The sequence below is a fragment of the Nelumbo nucifera genome, chromosome 3 (genome assembly GCF_055504915.1).
Source record: "Nelumbo nucifera cultivar China Antique chromosome 3, China Antique-T2T, whole genome shotgun sequence".
Classification (NCBI taxonomy): Eukaryota; Viridiplantae; Streptophyta; class Magnoliopsida; order Proteales; family Nelumbonaceae; genus Nelumbo; species Nelumbo nucifera.
The window spans coordinates 19,377,469-19,392,649 of record NC_142651.1 but is presented as its reverse complement, the minus strand read 5'-3'; the positions used below and the strand labels follow the sequence as shown (position 1 = coordinate 19,392,649).

General features: G+C 34.8%; 1 protein-coding gene across 1 annotated transcript; it reads right to left on the bottom strand.

Moving 5' to 3' along the window:
- Positions 1 to 229: 229 nt before the first annotated feature.
- Positions 230 to 6,453, bottom strand: LOC104600243 (heat shock protein 90-5, chloroplastic-like). Its single transcript, XM_010263100.3, has 19 exons — positions 5,949 to 6,453; positions 5,441 to 5,514; positions 4,976 to 5,101; positions 4,805 to 4,898; positions 4,583 to 4,666; positions 4,308 to 4,451; positions 4,107 to 4,223; positions 3,970 to 4,014; positions 3,794 to 3,868; positions 3,528 to 3,632; positions 3,304 to 3,444; positions 3,089 to 3,181; positions 2,783 to 2,860; positions 2,446 to 2,700; positions 1,911 to 2,013; positions 1,605 to 1,779; positions 1,399 to 1,504; positions 739 to 828; positions 230 to 627 (listed from the first exon to the last, which is right to left on the bottom strand). Exons 1-19 carry the CDS (start codon positions 6,216 to 6,218, stop codon positions 421 to 423), a joined length of 2,382 nt encoding a protein of 793 aa, XP_010261402.1. The 5' UTR covers positions 6,219 to 6,453; the 3' UTR covers positions 230 to 420.
- Positions 6,454 to 15,181: the final 8,728 nt, after the last annotated feature.

The following is a 15,181-nucleotide window of genomic DNA, read 5'->3' as shown; positions in this document are numbered from 1 at the left end:
GCAAGCGGCAACCTGCAACCACTTCAGAATTTGCTAGGTGGTCTCATTCTCAAACCTGAGGATGCAAATGGCTTTTGGTTCTTCATTCTTGGCGTCGGACGCATTTAAGCACATATAGGAAATTAAAACCTTTACCCCAACCCTCCCTCCTGGCCTAAAAAAAAAAAAAAACAAAGAAAAGAAAAGAAAAAAAAAAAAGAATTGCACAAGTAGCTGAACAGGATGGTGGTGGTCCCAAAAATTGCAGTACGATTCAATATCATTCCTCTTACTAAAGATTAAAATGCGTTTCTCAGGAAACATATATCACAGCTTATAGGTTATAGCATTTTATCTATCCGCTCTCTCAACCTCTTATCCACTAAGCCGTACCTATAAAAGCTAACAATTGTGGAAGCTCTACCAAAAACAAAAGGAACATCAATCCTTCCAAGGATCGCTTTCCGCCCTCACTTCTGATGGTTCAACCACTTCTGTCCCCGAGGTTTCAGCATCACCTGAATCGGATTCAACCTCGGTATCTGCTTCTGTCTCTCTCTCTTCCGATTCCAATCTCCCCCATCTTCCACCAAGGGCAATTGCCATCATTTCATATATCTTGTTCCCCAACTCAGCAGGACTTTCAGGCTGTGCCATTCAATTGGGAAAACGAAAAAGTTTAGACAAGAGATTAAAGCTACTCATGCAACAAAATATTATATCATTAACACATTGCAAAGATAGTAATACAGTGCTTACAGAGAATCCGCTGGAAATCAAGGCTGTATTATACAAAAGGTCAACAGCTCTCTTGGCTTCAGTACTATCAGGAGCGTTCTTGCATGCAGCCTGCAATTTAACAGCAATTTAGATGTTGCTAACCCTTCAATTTGGTCAGAAGAAATAATAGGTATCCCAGCATTAATTCTATGACCAGAAGGAAAATAAAACTAATTGAACAGTTAAATACATAGTTGTTGATAATAGCATCTTTTAAACCTCAAGCTAAACTAAGACTATTATCTTCTTAGTTCATCCTGTTATATATTTGCAAATGTTTTCTTCTATCTTATCAATTTGACAATTATAGTCTTCAGTTTGACTCCATCATAGCTGGGTGAGTTCATATTATTGACAAGAAAAATGAAAAACCAATTACCAGATCCAATCCCATAATTTGAAAGAAAATTTTCGTGCACTAAAATCAGATGAGATGACCTCCCATCCAAATTATGTCATTAGTGACTGCAAATGGCTTTCAGTAGCTTGGACCAAAATCTATGTTTGGCTGAGGTCCGAGGAATCTTTTCATGCACAGTACACCCTCTATATGAATCTTACGAGAACTTTCAGATGAGCAAATACCATTCACAAAACAGGCATCAAGTATTAAGTATGAATAGAAGATTCGGATCTCACATTTAGATCTTTGATTATGGGATGATCTGGATTGACCTCCAATATTCTTCGTCCCCTCATGAACTCCAAGGTAGAAGTGTCTCCAAGAGTCTGTGCTTTCATAAGCCTTCAAAGAAAACGTGTCATCTCAGTTAAAATATTCACGAAGAAAGAGAGATTCTTTGCACTAGTTGGACCAAAAATGTTCTGAAATAAGCATGATCTACCTTTCCATATTAGCAGACCACCCAAATTTGCCAGAAACAAGTACACACGGGGATGAGCTAAGACGCTTAGAAACTTGCACTTTAGCCACCTTGTCGCCGAGCTGTTGTTTTATCCAATCACAAAGAAGATTGTATTCTTGCTTTTTTCCTCTTTCTTTGACCTCGTCTTCATCACCTGATTTCACATTTATGTTATGACCAAGTACCCAAGAGTGTGAATAGATGAAGTCATGAAACAGATGCAAGTCAAGCCATCATGAGAAACTATCCAAGTTAACCAGATTAGAAATTACAATGAATATTTACCTAGCTCTAAATCTTCCTTGCTGATGTCAACAAATTTCTTTTCTTTGTAGGTCTGCAGGTTCTGGATGGCAACTTCATCAATAGGCTCTATTAGATATAGAACCTAAAAGAGAGGAAATCATGTTAGAAAGAAAACTGTCTTACAATAGGATGCAGTGAAAAGCCTTTTAAGAAATCTATATTTTTTTTTGTATTTCTTTTCATCTTCCTTATTTTTTGCTTTTCCTTTACTTATCAAAAAGCCATGATTAATATCATTTTTTCATAGAAGTGGCTTTTAGTTCATTTTATACTGAATTTCCAATCTAAAAAAATTGTCCTTACCAATATCAGACAGAAGCATACTTTTAAGCTGATTTTACATAGATTAGTTACTAAACTTGCTCTGTTGTCTTGTTTGCTATTTGACTATCTTTGAACTCCATACTTAAACCATGGAGTTAGAAATCACACTTGAGTTTACTGTTGGAATTGGGTTATTAGACATTCTCTTTTATTTGTGTAAAGTGTCATCAAAGATATAATAGGCACATACCTCAATATCCTTTTGGACCAGCTTTTCCAAAAAGGGGGCAGTTTTTGCACTTTTCAAACTGTCTGTTGCCAAGTAATAGATAGCCTTTTGGTTCTCACCCATGTTCTCAACATAGTTATCTAAGCTAGTAAGTTCTTCTTCACTTTTGGAGGAGTAGAACCGCAGCAAGGGTGTGAAGCGCTTATGGTTGCCTGAGTCCTCAATGCATCCCAACTTAAGAAACTTTCCAAAGTTCTCCCAGAATTTCCTATAATCCTGCAAAAAGTTAAATAATAGAATTATTTAAACACAATTTTCATATGCAAAATCTAAAGATTACAAGTGAGCTTTGTCTTACCTCTTTGTTCTCACTTTCAGATATCTCCTGAATCATATCAAATGTTTTCCTAACAAGTCTCTTTCTCATGATCCTTACCTGCCAGTATAAATTTGAAGAATAGCACAGTAAATGTCTGTGAAATAGCATCTACAAGAGCTAAAAGCTATTTTGATCCCTTGAGTTTAGAAAACACACATGTGTACTTTTCCATATGGAGAACCATTTATCCATTTAACAGTGAAGAGGAGCTCCAGTTATTTTATTAAATACAGAATAACCTAGGACCACTCCTGTTAATGAGAAACAAAACAAGTTTTCACTTACTATTCGACTTTCTTGAAGTATCTCTCGAGAAACATTGAGAGGCAGGTCATCCGAATCCACCACACCTTTTACAAAGCTCAAGTACCGTGGAAACTACATGAGATTCAAGATCAGTTAATCCTCTGAAACATTGTATAATTATGACCAAAGAGACTCTGAAACACATGAAGCAGAGGGTACTTTTATCCATAGCAACACTGTAAAATAATGCTTACCAGCTCACCATCAAAATCATCTGAAATGAATACACGTTTCACATACAGTCGGATATTCTTTGTCTTGGGGTTTATTACGTCCTCGTTGTTAAGAGGAGCCATTCCAGGAATGTAAAGTACGCTTCTAAATTCCACCTCACCCTACTCAATTGTCACACTGAGGTTAGAAATCTCAACCTAGAAAAATAACCAATGTGATACCCAAGAAAAGGAAAGTTGTATACCTCAGTAGTGAAGTGGGTGTATGCAAGTGGGTCCAAGAACTCATTAAATGTCTTCTTGTAGAACTCATGGTATTCATCTTTCTCAACTTCCTTTGGGTTCCGCATCTAAAACAAATAAATTAAAAGAAAAAACATAAGCTATCCATAAACATGACACAAAGAAGCCAATCAAGTGATACATAGGAAAGCCAGTTACAATTAACAGGTCAATAAGGAGACATACTTTGCTACTAATTGAATAATAACTAGAAATGATTTTGACTTACCCATATGGGTTTTGTTTCATTGGCTAATTCCCAATCCCAGTATTTCTCAGTTACAGTTTTCTTCTTCTTCTCACCCTGGAAAGAAGTAAAGCAATTGGCTTGGATATTTAAAGTCTAAAAGAATCTGACAAACCATAATTCCCAATTTCCCATTAATAGGATCCTCGAAAAATTACCTCAGGCTTTGCTTCTTCTCCCTCCTTTGCTTCTTCCTCTTCTACCTATAAAGAAGTCACTGTCCAATTAAAACCATTTTTTGTTTGGGAGTGAGTGTTGATAATATTGTTTCTGTAAACAAAAAAGATGCCCTTACCTCAACAGTTCTTGATTTTTCTTGCCATGTGTAAATGGGGAAGGAAACAAACTGAGAGTAATTCTTCACCAGACCTTGTATCCTGCTTGGCTCAGAGAATTCATACTTATCATCTGGCTGCAAGATGAAAGCGGCCAAAACTTAGGGGCTTATATGAGACACCCAAGTACCATGAAGAGAACAGAATAACAAGAAAGATACCCTTAAATAAAGGGTGATTTGTGTTCCACGACGTAGAAATTTTTCAGGATCAGTCTCTTCCTTAATCACATATGAGCTACTGTCTGCTACTGCCTCCCAGACATACTGCTTATCTGACCTTGGGCTCTTTGTAGACACAACCACCTGAAACAGAAATGACATTAATAAGGAAACATCACAGTGAAAATATATATGAAATCTCTAGATGCATGATAATCAATCTCAAGTGTTTGGTGGAACCACATAAATCTAGCCTCTTAAGGATCAAAATGTACCTTCTCAGCAACAAGAAATGCAGAATAGAACCCAACACCAAACTGACCAATCAAGCCATTGTCTGCTCCAACATCTTTATTCTCCTACTCATAGGAAAAAAAACAATGAGCAACTCCAAAGTCCAAATAGAAATGGGCCATCTTTTTTTTTATTTTTGAAAAGGGAAATGTGCCATCCTTCAAGAACATAAATCACATGGAATTACAGGAGGGAAGAAACACCTTAAGAGCCTTCAAGAATTTTGAGGTTCCACTTTGAGCAATAGTTCCAAGACAGTCAACGAGCTCCTCTTTGGTCATCCCAATACCAGTATCTCTGCAAGTTCAAGGAAAAAATTTAAGCAGCACATCCCACTCATAAGCAAGAAAAGAAAATGGCCGGAGTAACCATACGTTATGGTGATGGTCCCATTGTCTGGGTCAGGTTTTATGCGTATCTCCAGTTCACCAGCATCACTTAGAAGAGAAGGTTCGGTCACGCTCAAGAATCTCAACTTATCTAGAGCATCACTTGCATTGCTGAAATTGCAGAACATAAAGCAGTCATAAAAGAGGAGCATTTAAAAAAGTTATTGAAAAATATTTTATATAACAATTTCAAGAGTGAGTTAGAAATAAGAACTAATCAACAATCATGTTGAGCAGAGGAGACAATTAACTTCGATCCCAAAACTAAAAGAATGAGAACCCTCCCCTCCCAAATGGACTCCCTCAGAGTATACATTTAAACCAGTGTCTATCTTCTCAAATAAGTGAATAAATGCTAAGAGAGGAAGCTAAGAAACAAAATTAAAATAAAACACAGATGCATGACCGGAGTGAGACAAGATAATAGAAAGACATGTCGAAGAGACCCACCTCACAAGCTCCCGAAGGAACACTTCCTTGTGACTGTATAAACTATGAACTATCAAGTCCAATAGTCGACTGACCTGCATTTAGTTGATACTCGAATTTTCAGAAGCCATGAGATGATAATCCACATACTATATATAAAGATGTACATAAAAATTAAAAAAAAAAAAAATGGCAGCAGCATAAAAAGTAGCAGAGAATGATAGCATAAAACACCCAGACATGCTAATAATGGTTAGAAATCCATATCTTCAATTGGGGAAGATGAAGAAGCGATAACCTTGTCCATAAATGACAATTCAAATGTTTGGTGAAATATTCAAAAAAGAACATGTTTTCCAAAAAGAAATATGTGCTTATTAATCCATTACATAGTCAGATATCTAATCAGTATCTACATAACGAGAAATGAGATGATGCATTGGACTTCAATTCCAAACACTTCAATTCGATTTTAGTATCAGAAGCTACCCGAAACAGTATAAACCAAAGATGCACATAGAAAACCAACCTCCGCCTGGTACTCGAACTTCTCAGCAGAGGCGTCCTCGGCTTCTTTCTCAGCGACGGCCGCCTCGCAGCGGACAGCCAATCGATTGTTTTTCCTATCGAGCTTCCATTTCAATCCACAAGCAGGAAATCCATGTCTCAAAGCGTTCCGGGGTATAAAAGAAGTTCTGAAATTCGAAACTTTATTGTGGTTCTTCACCGAAAATGATGATGACGAAGGAAGAGAGGCAACAGAAGCTGAAGCCAAGCTCCTGCTTAGGACGGGTGCCATTGGACTCTAAAGAAGCTTGCAGAGGAATGCAGATAAAAGCCCTAAACAGATAAACAATTACTCCCTTACTGGTTTCTTATTGGCTGGAACTCAAAACTCTAACGAGGCTAGAGAGCAAGAAAGTAAAACCCGCTGTGCAGGGTTTAAGGGGAGGAGATGGTTCCAGAAGAAACCAACGAACCATTTCCTTTTCGTTTGGGGTTTTACTTTTGTAAGGCGTAGATGCCGCCATGTCAGCAGCCACAATATCCCAAGACTTTATATCAACGAAAATTATATTAAAAAAAAAGAAAGAAAAATAAATTGCATAGTTGATCCGTTGATCGTAATCGACTCGTTGGAATTTGGAATAGAGGGTATAACCGTTCAAGAAGATAATTTGCATGAACTTTGGGGCACTATAAAAATATCCGGTGCCTGCAAGATATTCGGTATTCCCACAAGAGTTCGGGTTGGGATTGTTTGTACTGCATGGTCCGAGTCCGACTAATATGGTCTGATCCAGTGTTAAGAGGATTGGATTCTTAATTCTTCATGATCCATATATCAATGGGCCCGTACCTGTACACACAAACGTTGCTCGGGCTACAACACCTTGGATCTTTCCACAATGATAACATGTTTAAACCCGCAAATTAATGACCATTTATATACGGACGATGGATGACCTGCACCCTCTTCTCGCATTGCGGTTAAGGGTGCTGTGAAACGAAATCGTTCACCTAATCAGTTCTTGGTTTTCCCATCTGACCATTCGGTCCAGTCTGGTTTTAAAAATCATATTTCATAGAGTTAAATGTGAGCATTGAGACATGAAATTGCACAGTTCAACTTGTCATAAGAGCAAAGGCCAATACTTAACAGTTTGGATTTGGAATTTTGAATTTGGACAGAGAGAGAGATTAAAACTGGTTCTGCCATATCAGCATAGTTCTCCTTGCAGGAAATCCTCTTTCCTAATTTTCTGTTTTTTTTTTAATTTTTTATTTTTTAATTCCATATAATTACCCATTAAATCAATAAGGAAATCACATATGCTTAATTATTTCTAACAACCATAAAGAAAGAGTGATTTGCTTTTATAATGTTTAGTCAAGTGGCACCACTTTCCCCCCACTTCATTCTAAATTGTCTCTAATTCCTATTTATCTCCTAAATTATCTCTAACTCCTATTTATCTCTTGAATTATTTCTAATTTATAGAGAGATTCTCTCATAAACTATCTCTAATTCCTATTTATCCTCTCCCCCACTTTTTATCAATATCTATCTAAAGAAAGTTTCAATTTAAAAAATTCAGAACTATTTAAATGTTATAATAAAATTATATACTAAATTTAAAATATTTATTCAAAACACAAAAAAAAAATAATAGATTTAAAAATATTCATATTATTAATAATTCAATATTTTTACAAAATTCATCATGAAATTATGTAGTAACAATACAAACTATAATTTTACGAATTATTCAATTTAAATTTTATACAAATAATAAAAATATAACATTAAAAAATAAAACATTATAAAATATTTCAATAACTAAAAATCTTAAATAAAAAACATTAAAAATAGCTAAATAATATAACAAAATATTTAATATTACGTAATAACATTAAAATAAATAAAATTCAAATAATGAATATTTTTAAATATTTTACATATTATTTAAATATTTAAATAACAAAATATTTAACATGACAAAATTTTAAATAGTTAAAATAACGAAATTATGTAATAAATTAAAAAAATCTTAAAAGTAGATAAATAATTATAATAGAATTCATAATATTCATATTAATAATAATTTAATATTTTACAAAATTAATAACGAATTATGTAATAATAGTACGATTATATTTTATGGATTATTAAATTCAATAAATAATTAATATTTTAAGAATTTAAATAACAATATTATTTCAATAACTAAATAATATTGTCAATAGCTAACTTCACTTATATCAATTAATAATTACAGAAAATAACGACCAACAAAATTATATTTATTAGTAATAATTTTACAATAACAGTGTATATTCATTATATATTTATATATACTATAATTAATATTTATTTTATTTTCACTAATTATTTATTTATTTTTTATAATTATGATTTCAATAATTATTTATAAATCTATTTTATTTTGTTATTTAATAGAAAATTACCAATAATTATTGGAGATTAAAAAACTATCATTTAACTTTTGAAATTTAATTTGTCGTATTTATTGTATTTCTGTTATAAATTTAGTTTTAATAATTATATATTTTTTATAATTTATAATCAATACTTATTATATGAGATTGCACTATTTATTGACTAATTTAGTATATTTTCAGTATTTATTATATTTTTGTAATTATTATATATCTATTATATTTTCATTATAAACTTATTTTCAATGATTGTGTACATTTGCTATAAATTTTCAATAATTATTAGAGATTAAACTATTGTTATTTATTATAGATTAGACTATAAATTTAGTTGAAATTAGGAGTGTTTAATGATTGGTTCAGTCCATAGTTTGTCACTCAAAACCGATTGACCATTACTGAAAACCCACCAACTCGGGTTGTATCGATTTGGGTCTATTTTTGGTTTAGTTTGTTTGTTCAAAAGATTTAAACTTTAAATTTCATAAATGACAATGACATTATTAAAAAAAATTACAAAAATTAAATCTATGATATAAAATATTTTAGACTAAGAATATAGGAATTTTCCTATTTTTTGTATTAAAAAATTAAATTTAAAATATAAAATATTAATATATATTTATTAAACCAAAGCCGATCTGAAATACTAGAAAACCGACCAACTCGAGTTGAGTTTGATCGGATTGTTTATTAAAAAGTTAAAATATAAAACAATTATATACTCTTATGTAAGTTTCGCTTAACGCCCGTGCATGGCACGGGTCCCGATCACCATTCCTCTCCTTGCTGCATTAAATAATTATTTGAAATTTATTTAAAATGCGTTAAATAATTATTGAAATTTATTAGAATATTTTGGAAATTTTAGAAAAGTTTATTACATTTGATAGATTTTGGAAATCCATTAAAAATTATGTAATTTTTATTGCAAATTATTGAAAATTATTAAAGATAAAGGACTATAGGAAATGGAAAACTATAATTTGAACAAATAATTACACAAATTATTAAGATAAATTAGTATAATATTGGAAAAAGGAAATTGTTGGTTAGTTTATATTAGAAATTATAAGATAAATTAGCATAATTCTGTAACTAAACCATTTAAAAGGAAAATAAATTATTTAATAAAAATTTGAATAAATTTTTAGAATTACAAAAGTACAATAAAATTTCCAAATTTTTCATAAAATTATATTTTTGAATATTAAAAACAATTTAGTATACTTTTAGAAATTTACCATGTGGTTGTTACTCAATATATCCATTCGATTATTTCTATCATCAAATTGAATATTGGGTTGACAGGGGTAGTGTTTTCAAAATTGGATCAAACCAGATGATTAGACCAGGAAAATTGGGAACTAGACACCGTTTCACCTCAAAACCGCTTTTTGTCAAAAAACCATTTATTTGGTTAGCAAATCGCCGACCTGGGTGATCGAACCGTCAACCTAGGCAATAGTTTTTGGCCTTTTTTTTCTATTTTTATTTTTTTGTCAAAGCGAGTCATCCATTCGGACTGAATAGTCGAACCGTTCTACCCCAAAATGGTTAAAAAAAACCTTGGATGGGGAGTGTGTGCCTTGCCTTGAGCTTGGTTTGGTTTGCAGCATGGCCTGGCCTAAGGCCCAACCCATGGACTAGCCTGACCCACGACACGGCATGGGCCCATGTGGGCCGTGTCAAACTAACCCCCAAACTATCCTAGAGGAGGGAGGCACGGCTCGAGACGCCTTGTGGGCCAACACGACATGACTCGCACTTTGTGCGGGGCACATGCGGGTTGTGTCGTGCCGACCTAACACAACCCAATTTACACCTCTACTTAAACCTGCTCAATACTAGGGATGAGGTAGGGAAATTTGAGGATTCTCCATCCTTAATGAGGAGTAGGGTGCCTTGCCCCTGAACTCACCTAATATTGAAAAGTTGTTACTTTGTCCTGAACCCGCATGACATTGGGGACGAGGTGGAGATGGAATAGAGTGTCTTGACTATGGGGCAGGGAAAGGGATGGGGTGTCTTGCCCTAAACCCACCCCGTTGTCATTCCTATATAATTGTTAATTATTAGTGGAATTAATAAAAATATTAATTTTTATAATTATTTTTACTTATTTAAAGTTAATCAAAATTTTATTTAAAAAGAATAAAAAAGTTATTAAAATTACTGCAAATTATTAATAAAATAAATTTATTAAAAAATATTTATTCATATTCAATTAACAATAATTATTTTTTTATAAATCAACATTGAATAAAAAATAAAATTATTAAATCTTTCAAATTTTCCCATGCATCACACGGGTCCCTACTATCAGTATATTCTCTCTCCACACATAAATTTGGAATTTGGATTAGGTCAAGATTCAAAATATCACAACTTATTCGTGTACACGTATCAATCAATCTCTAAAGTCTAAACCTTGCGAGTTGCGACGACAGGCCATTCAAGGAGATTTAAGGTGAGATGTTCAAATAAATGGCGTCAAACTATGGAGAGTGGCGCTCCAGTTTATTGCTCACCCTTGTCCAACTGCTGTGCTGCCTCCTCCATCTCCATCTGATAAATAAACCCATCCATCGAATGGATTATGGGTAATATGGATTAGGAATCAGACCGTTTAATACACAGATGTTCCTTTTATTTTTCAATAAACCATGCAAATATGGCAAATTAAGAACATAAAGAAATCAGATGAACTTTGTTTGAGTCAATTGATAAAAACCTGTTAAAGGGATAAATTGGTATCTCTACGGAAAGTCGGACCAAGGTTCGATCTAAACCAAATTAATACAGCCATATCGCGCACAGAACAGCAGCATCTCTTTTATGGTTTCCTCTTCTCTTCTTTGTTGCACAGAGCGGGCGTGTCCAAAGATGCTTTCCACATGATGGATTCATCACTCTTGGGCTCCATATTCAGTATCCTTTGCCACTCAAGGTTCAGTTTGTGAGGAATACAAATATAAATATGTAAAGTGCAAAATCTTATATTTTTTGTATGTATTTATACGTACATATTTGCGTTTGCATTCTCTTCAAATTAAGTCTAAGGTTCTATTTGAAAGGAGTATAAAGTATAAATATGTAAAGTGCAAAATCTTGTATTTTCTATTATTTTGTATGTATTTATACTATATAAATATGTACTTGTATTCGTTCCAATTTGAAAATAGTATAAATACAAATATGTACACTGTAAATACATATAAAATATGAGGTTTTACACTCTAGATATTTGTATTTGTACTCTTTCCAAACTAAGCCTAAATGAAAAACCGATCTCACAGGAAAGGTGTTATGTTTGCTATCTGCTTAAAAAGTTTGTTTATAAGATTTATTTAAATGGTCAGAAATTGTTAATCAGCGCCCCATACAATGAAACGGGACTGTCCCCTGCATGAACTCCATTATTACACTTGCGGAGCAGCGGAGCTAATGGGGACCCCATTCCCGCTCGACCATCTCTTTGGAGACTCCAGATCTCCTGCCCACGAGAACTCTGCCCATGTCTATCCACAATACACTATCCCCTGTGAATTGGGAATATCTCCCCTTATAATACTATGCAGAGGATGAGATGTTCTCTGTGTATGGCTGAGATAAATGTGGGCAGAATTCTCGTGAACAGAAGATCCGGGATACCCCTGTTCACCATCATTCAGTCTCCATCCTAAATCGGAATCCACTTCTTCTCCGGCACCAGCATTCCAGCAATCACACCATCGGAAGGTAATCGACTCTCTGTCTCTTTCATCTCTGTCTAACTACCACTCCTATATTATTCTTCTTATTTTTTTCACTGCAAAAACAAAACAGACAAGGGAGGAAGGGCTTTTTTATCACCAGTCACCGGAAACATTAAACAAATGCAGTTTTTTTTCCTTTTCCCTCTACTCTATTTTTTATTCGTGTTTTTCCCGTCAAAATGTTCTGTATTGCCAAATACATCTCCAGGGAAGGGCTTTTTTATCACCAGTCACCGGAAACATTAAACAAATGCAGTTTTTTTTCCTTTTTCCTCTACTCTATTTTTTATTCGTGTTTTTCCCGTCAAAATGTTCTGTATTGCCAAATACATCTCCAGCGAACATGAGGTTTTTTTTTCTCTCTTCCCGCCTTCCATACAAAAAGTGTATTTACCTTCAGACAATGTGACTGCCGTAACAAATGTCGGCACCGGAGAAGGAAGTGGGTTCCAATTAGAATGGTCATATGGATACTCCAAACTCCGAAGTCGAGTCAATAGAGAGGGTTGAGCAGGATGGGGTCTCCATTAGCTTCACACGCATAATGATGGAGTTCATGCGAGAGGACAGGTGTCCCCATTTCATTGTGTGGGGCGCTGATGCGAGCTCAATTTAATTGAGACTGGATCTGCTCCTCAGAAATGGGCATCTCATATGCACATCCACCATGCATTCCGAACATTACATGTGAAAAATAATTAATAAGGGCAGAAAATGTTTCCAATGCATGGTAGGATGTGTGTGAAGTGCCTGTGAGGCGTTAGGTGTGAGGAACAGATCCGATCTCCATTTAATTAACATATCTTTTAAGTGAAATCGTCACTTCAACTTATTGCCCCCTATGGACGCTTCAGCTTGACATGGAATAGAACAACGACAATGATCAGCAAATGGTGCGGCAATGTTAATAGGCCGTTGCTTGACATTTTCTCACAGACAACAATGCCTACGCCCTAGGTTGATTTAAGTATAACATAGCCAAAAGAGGTTACAAAAATGTCTCATGGAGTGAAATCCAAATTGCATTTTATGGCTGATGATTCAGGTGATGTTTGGTTACATAGGCAGTTTTTCAATAAACGCTGCCACATCAGCGCACCACATAGGCATTGACATTTATTGCATATGAAACCATTATTTGGTTTCACCATTTATCAAATTAACACTAAGAAACTGAAATGCTTTGATTTTTGTGCATGAGGCACTTGGAGAAACGTTAAATTTTTGTTTCCCCTAAAATCCCTGCATTCCTTGAAACAAAATGCTGATACGGCATGCTTTTATGGGTGTTAATATGAAGTGGAAAACAAAAAATGTTTAAAAGTGATGCCCAATCAAATAAAAAAAAAAACAAAAAGATGTTTTGAAGTAAAATAATGTAGATAAGCATTTAAAGCAATAAATGACATCTTTGTAAACGTCAACGAAACCAAACATAAACTCAGTGATGGCATCCCTCCAAAATAAGAGGCACAGAATCAAACCCATGGAACCACAGGCTCACCGTGAAATGAATAGTGGGTCTGACGTGCACCCTACTCTTTCTCCACCTCTTATTCCTTTTGCAATGCCAACTCTGGGGTGAAAGTATAATATGCAGTGCATACTCCACTAGGTGGGACAAGACGGTTGGCATTTGGAAATTGAAATATCAAGCTGCCCATAAGATCCCAAGGCAAACAAGATATTTGGGCCATGTTTGCTTTGCTGCCGTGGGCTTCACTGAATCCTATTCTTCCCTTGTATTGGGCAAGAGGTACACATGACCTGTTTGGTTCATCATATCCATATGCGCTCAGGGCAAAAAAACAACAAAGTTCGTAGTACTAGAAAAGTCATTCTTTTCTGGTACATGCTATGAAAAGTCGAGTTTGGCTTCAGTCAGAGCAAGCCCATGCTCACACTGTTCCAACAGCCTCTTGTAACCTTGCATTGGGAATATCTCTACCCATGAAATAAAGCACATAACTAGGGAGATATTCCCTCCCAATGCAAGGCTGTAAAGGTTGTTCGAACAGGCTTTGCTCTGACTGAAGCCGGACTCAAAAAAATCAAGCAACTCAAGCCCAATTTCACTACAGCAAAATGCGGGGAATATCCTTCATTTCGCTAATTCTGACATTTCTTACTCCAGAATTTGAGCAAAGACGATCAATGAAACAAAAATGGCCTGGCTTAATCTACTGCGTTTTATCCTAGTTTTTTGGGGTGAGAAAGGAAGGTATGGTTGGTTGATTCGAGTGACCCAACGCTGGTGCAAAAACATTAAAACCCAATTGCACTACTAACCCGGACATGAGGCCCTAAAAAACCCAGAAAAAGGAACGTGTGTTGAGTTAACAGTATACCCTCATTGGTAGATTACCATATGTCCAGGGGGATCAAGGCCCAACTTTGAATTGGTTGTCTTGGGCATCAATATACATTTTGAGGCCAGCCCACGACGTATAGCATCCCAAACAGAAACAGGCAATGAATCAGGTCCTAAAAACTCCCAACCTCATAATAGTGAAGTGAACTACGATCAACCAATAAAAAAGAATCCTCACCAAAGAAACATATATTTGATATCAACAAAAGGGAAGTGGTTAGGGCTCTTCCCAATATTTGATATAAATGGGTACATCCCTACAAAACACAAAGAAATCACTGCCAGGTTATCAAAGAAATCAATGTGATGACCAGGAGTATTCCCCATTCATTAAAAAGGAATTGCCCAAATCACTCCCATAAAAGTCTAAAACCAAAAATAAAAAAATAACAAAAAAATATCTGAACTCTGAAGGTTAAATATTATTCTATGTTCTTTAGATTATTAGAGATGATATTGGGAATCACTCCCCAGACATCAACAGCACAATTGATGAATAAATAGGTGTACTAATTTGTCGAGCCTCAAATAAAACCCTACCCCAAATTAACTTTGTCCAAGTTTTCCTTCCGCTTCAATAGGACTGATTTGGGTAAATCTCATTACTAAATGGGGCACATCCCTAGTCAAAACTAAAAACTCAAAACATGGACAAAGAAATCACTGTTGGTG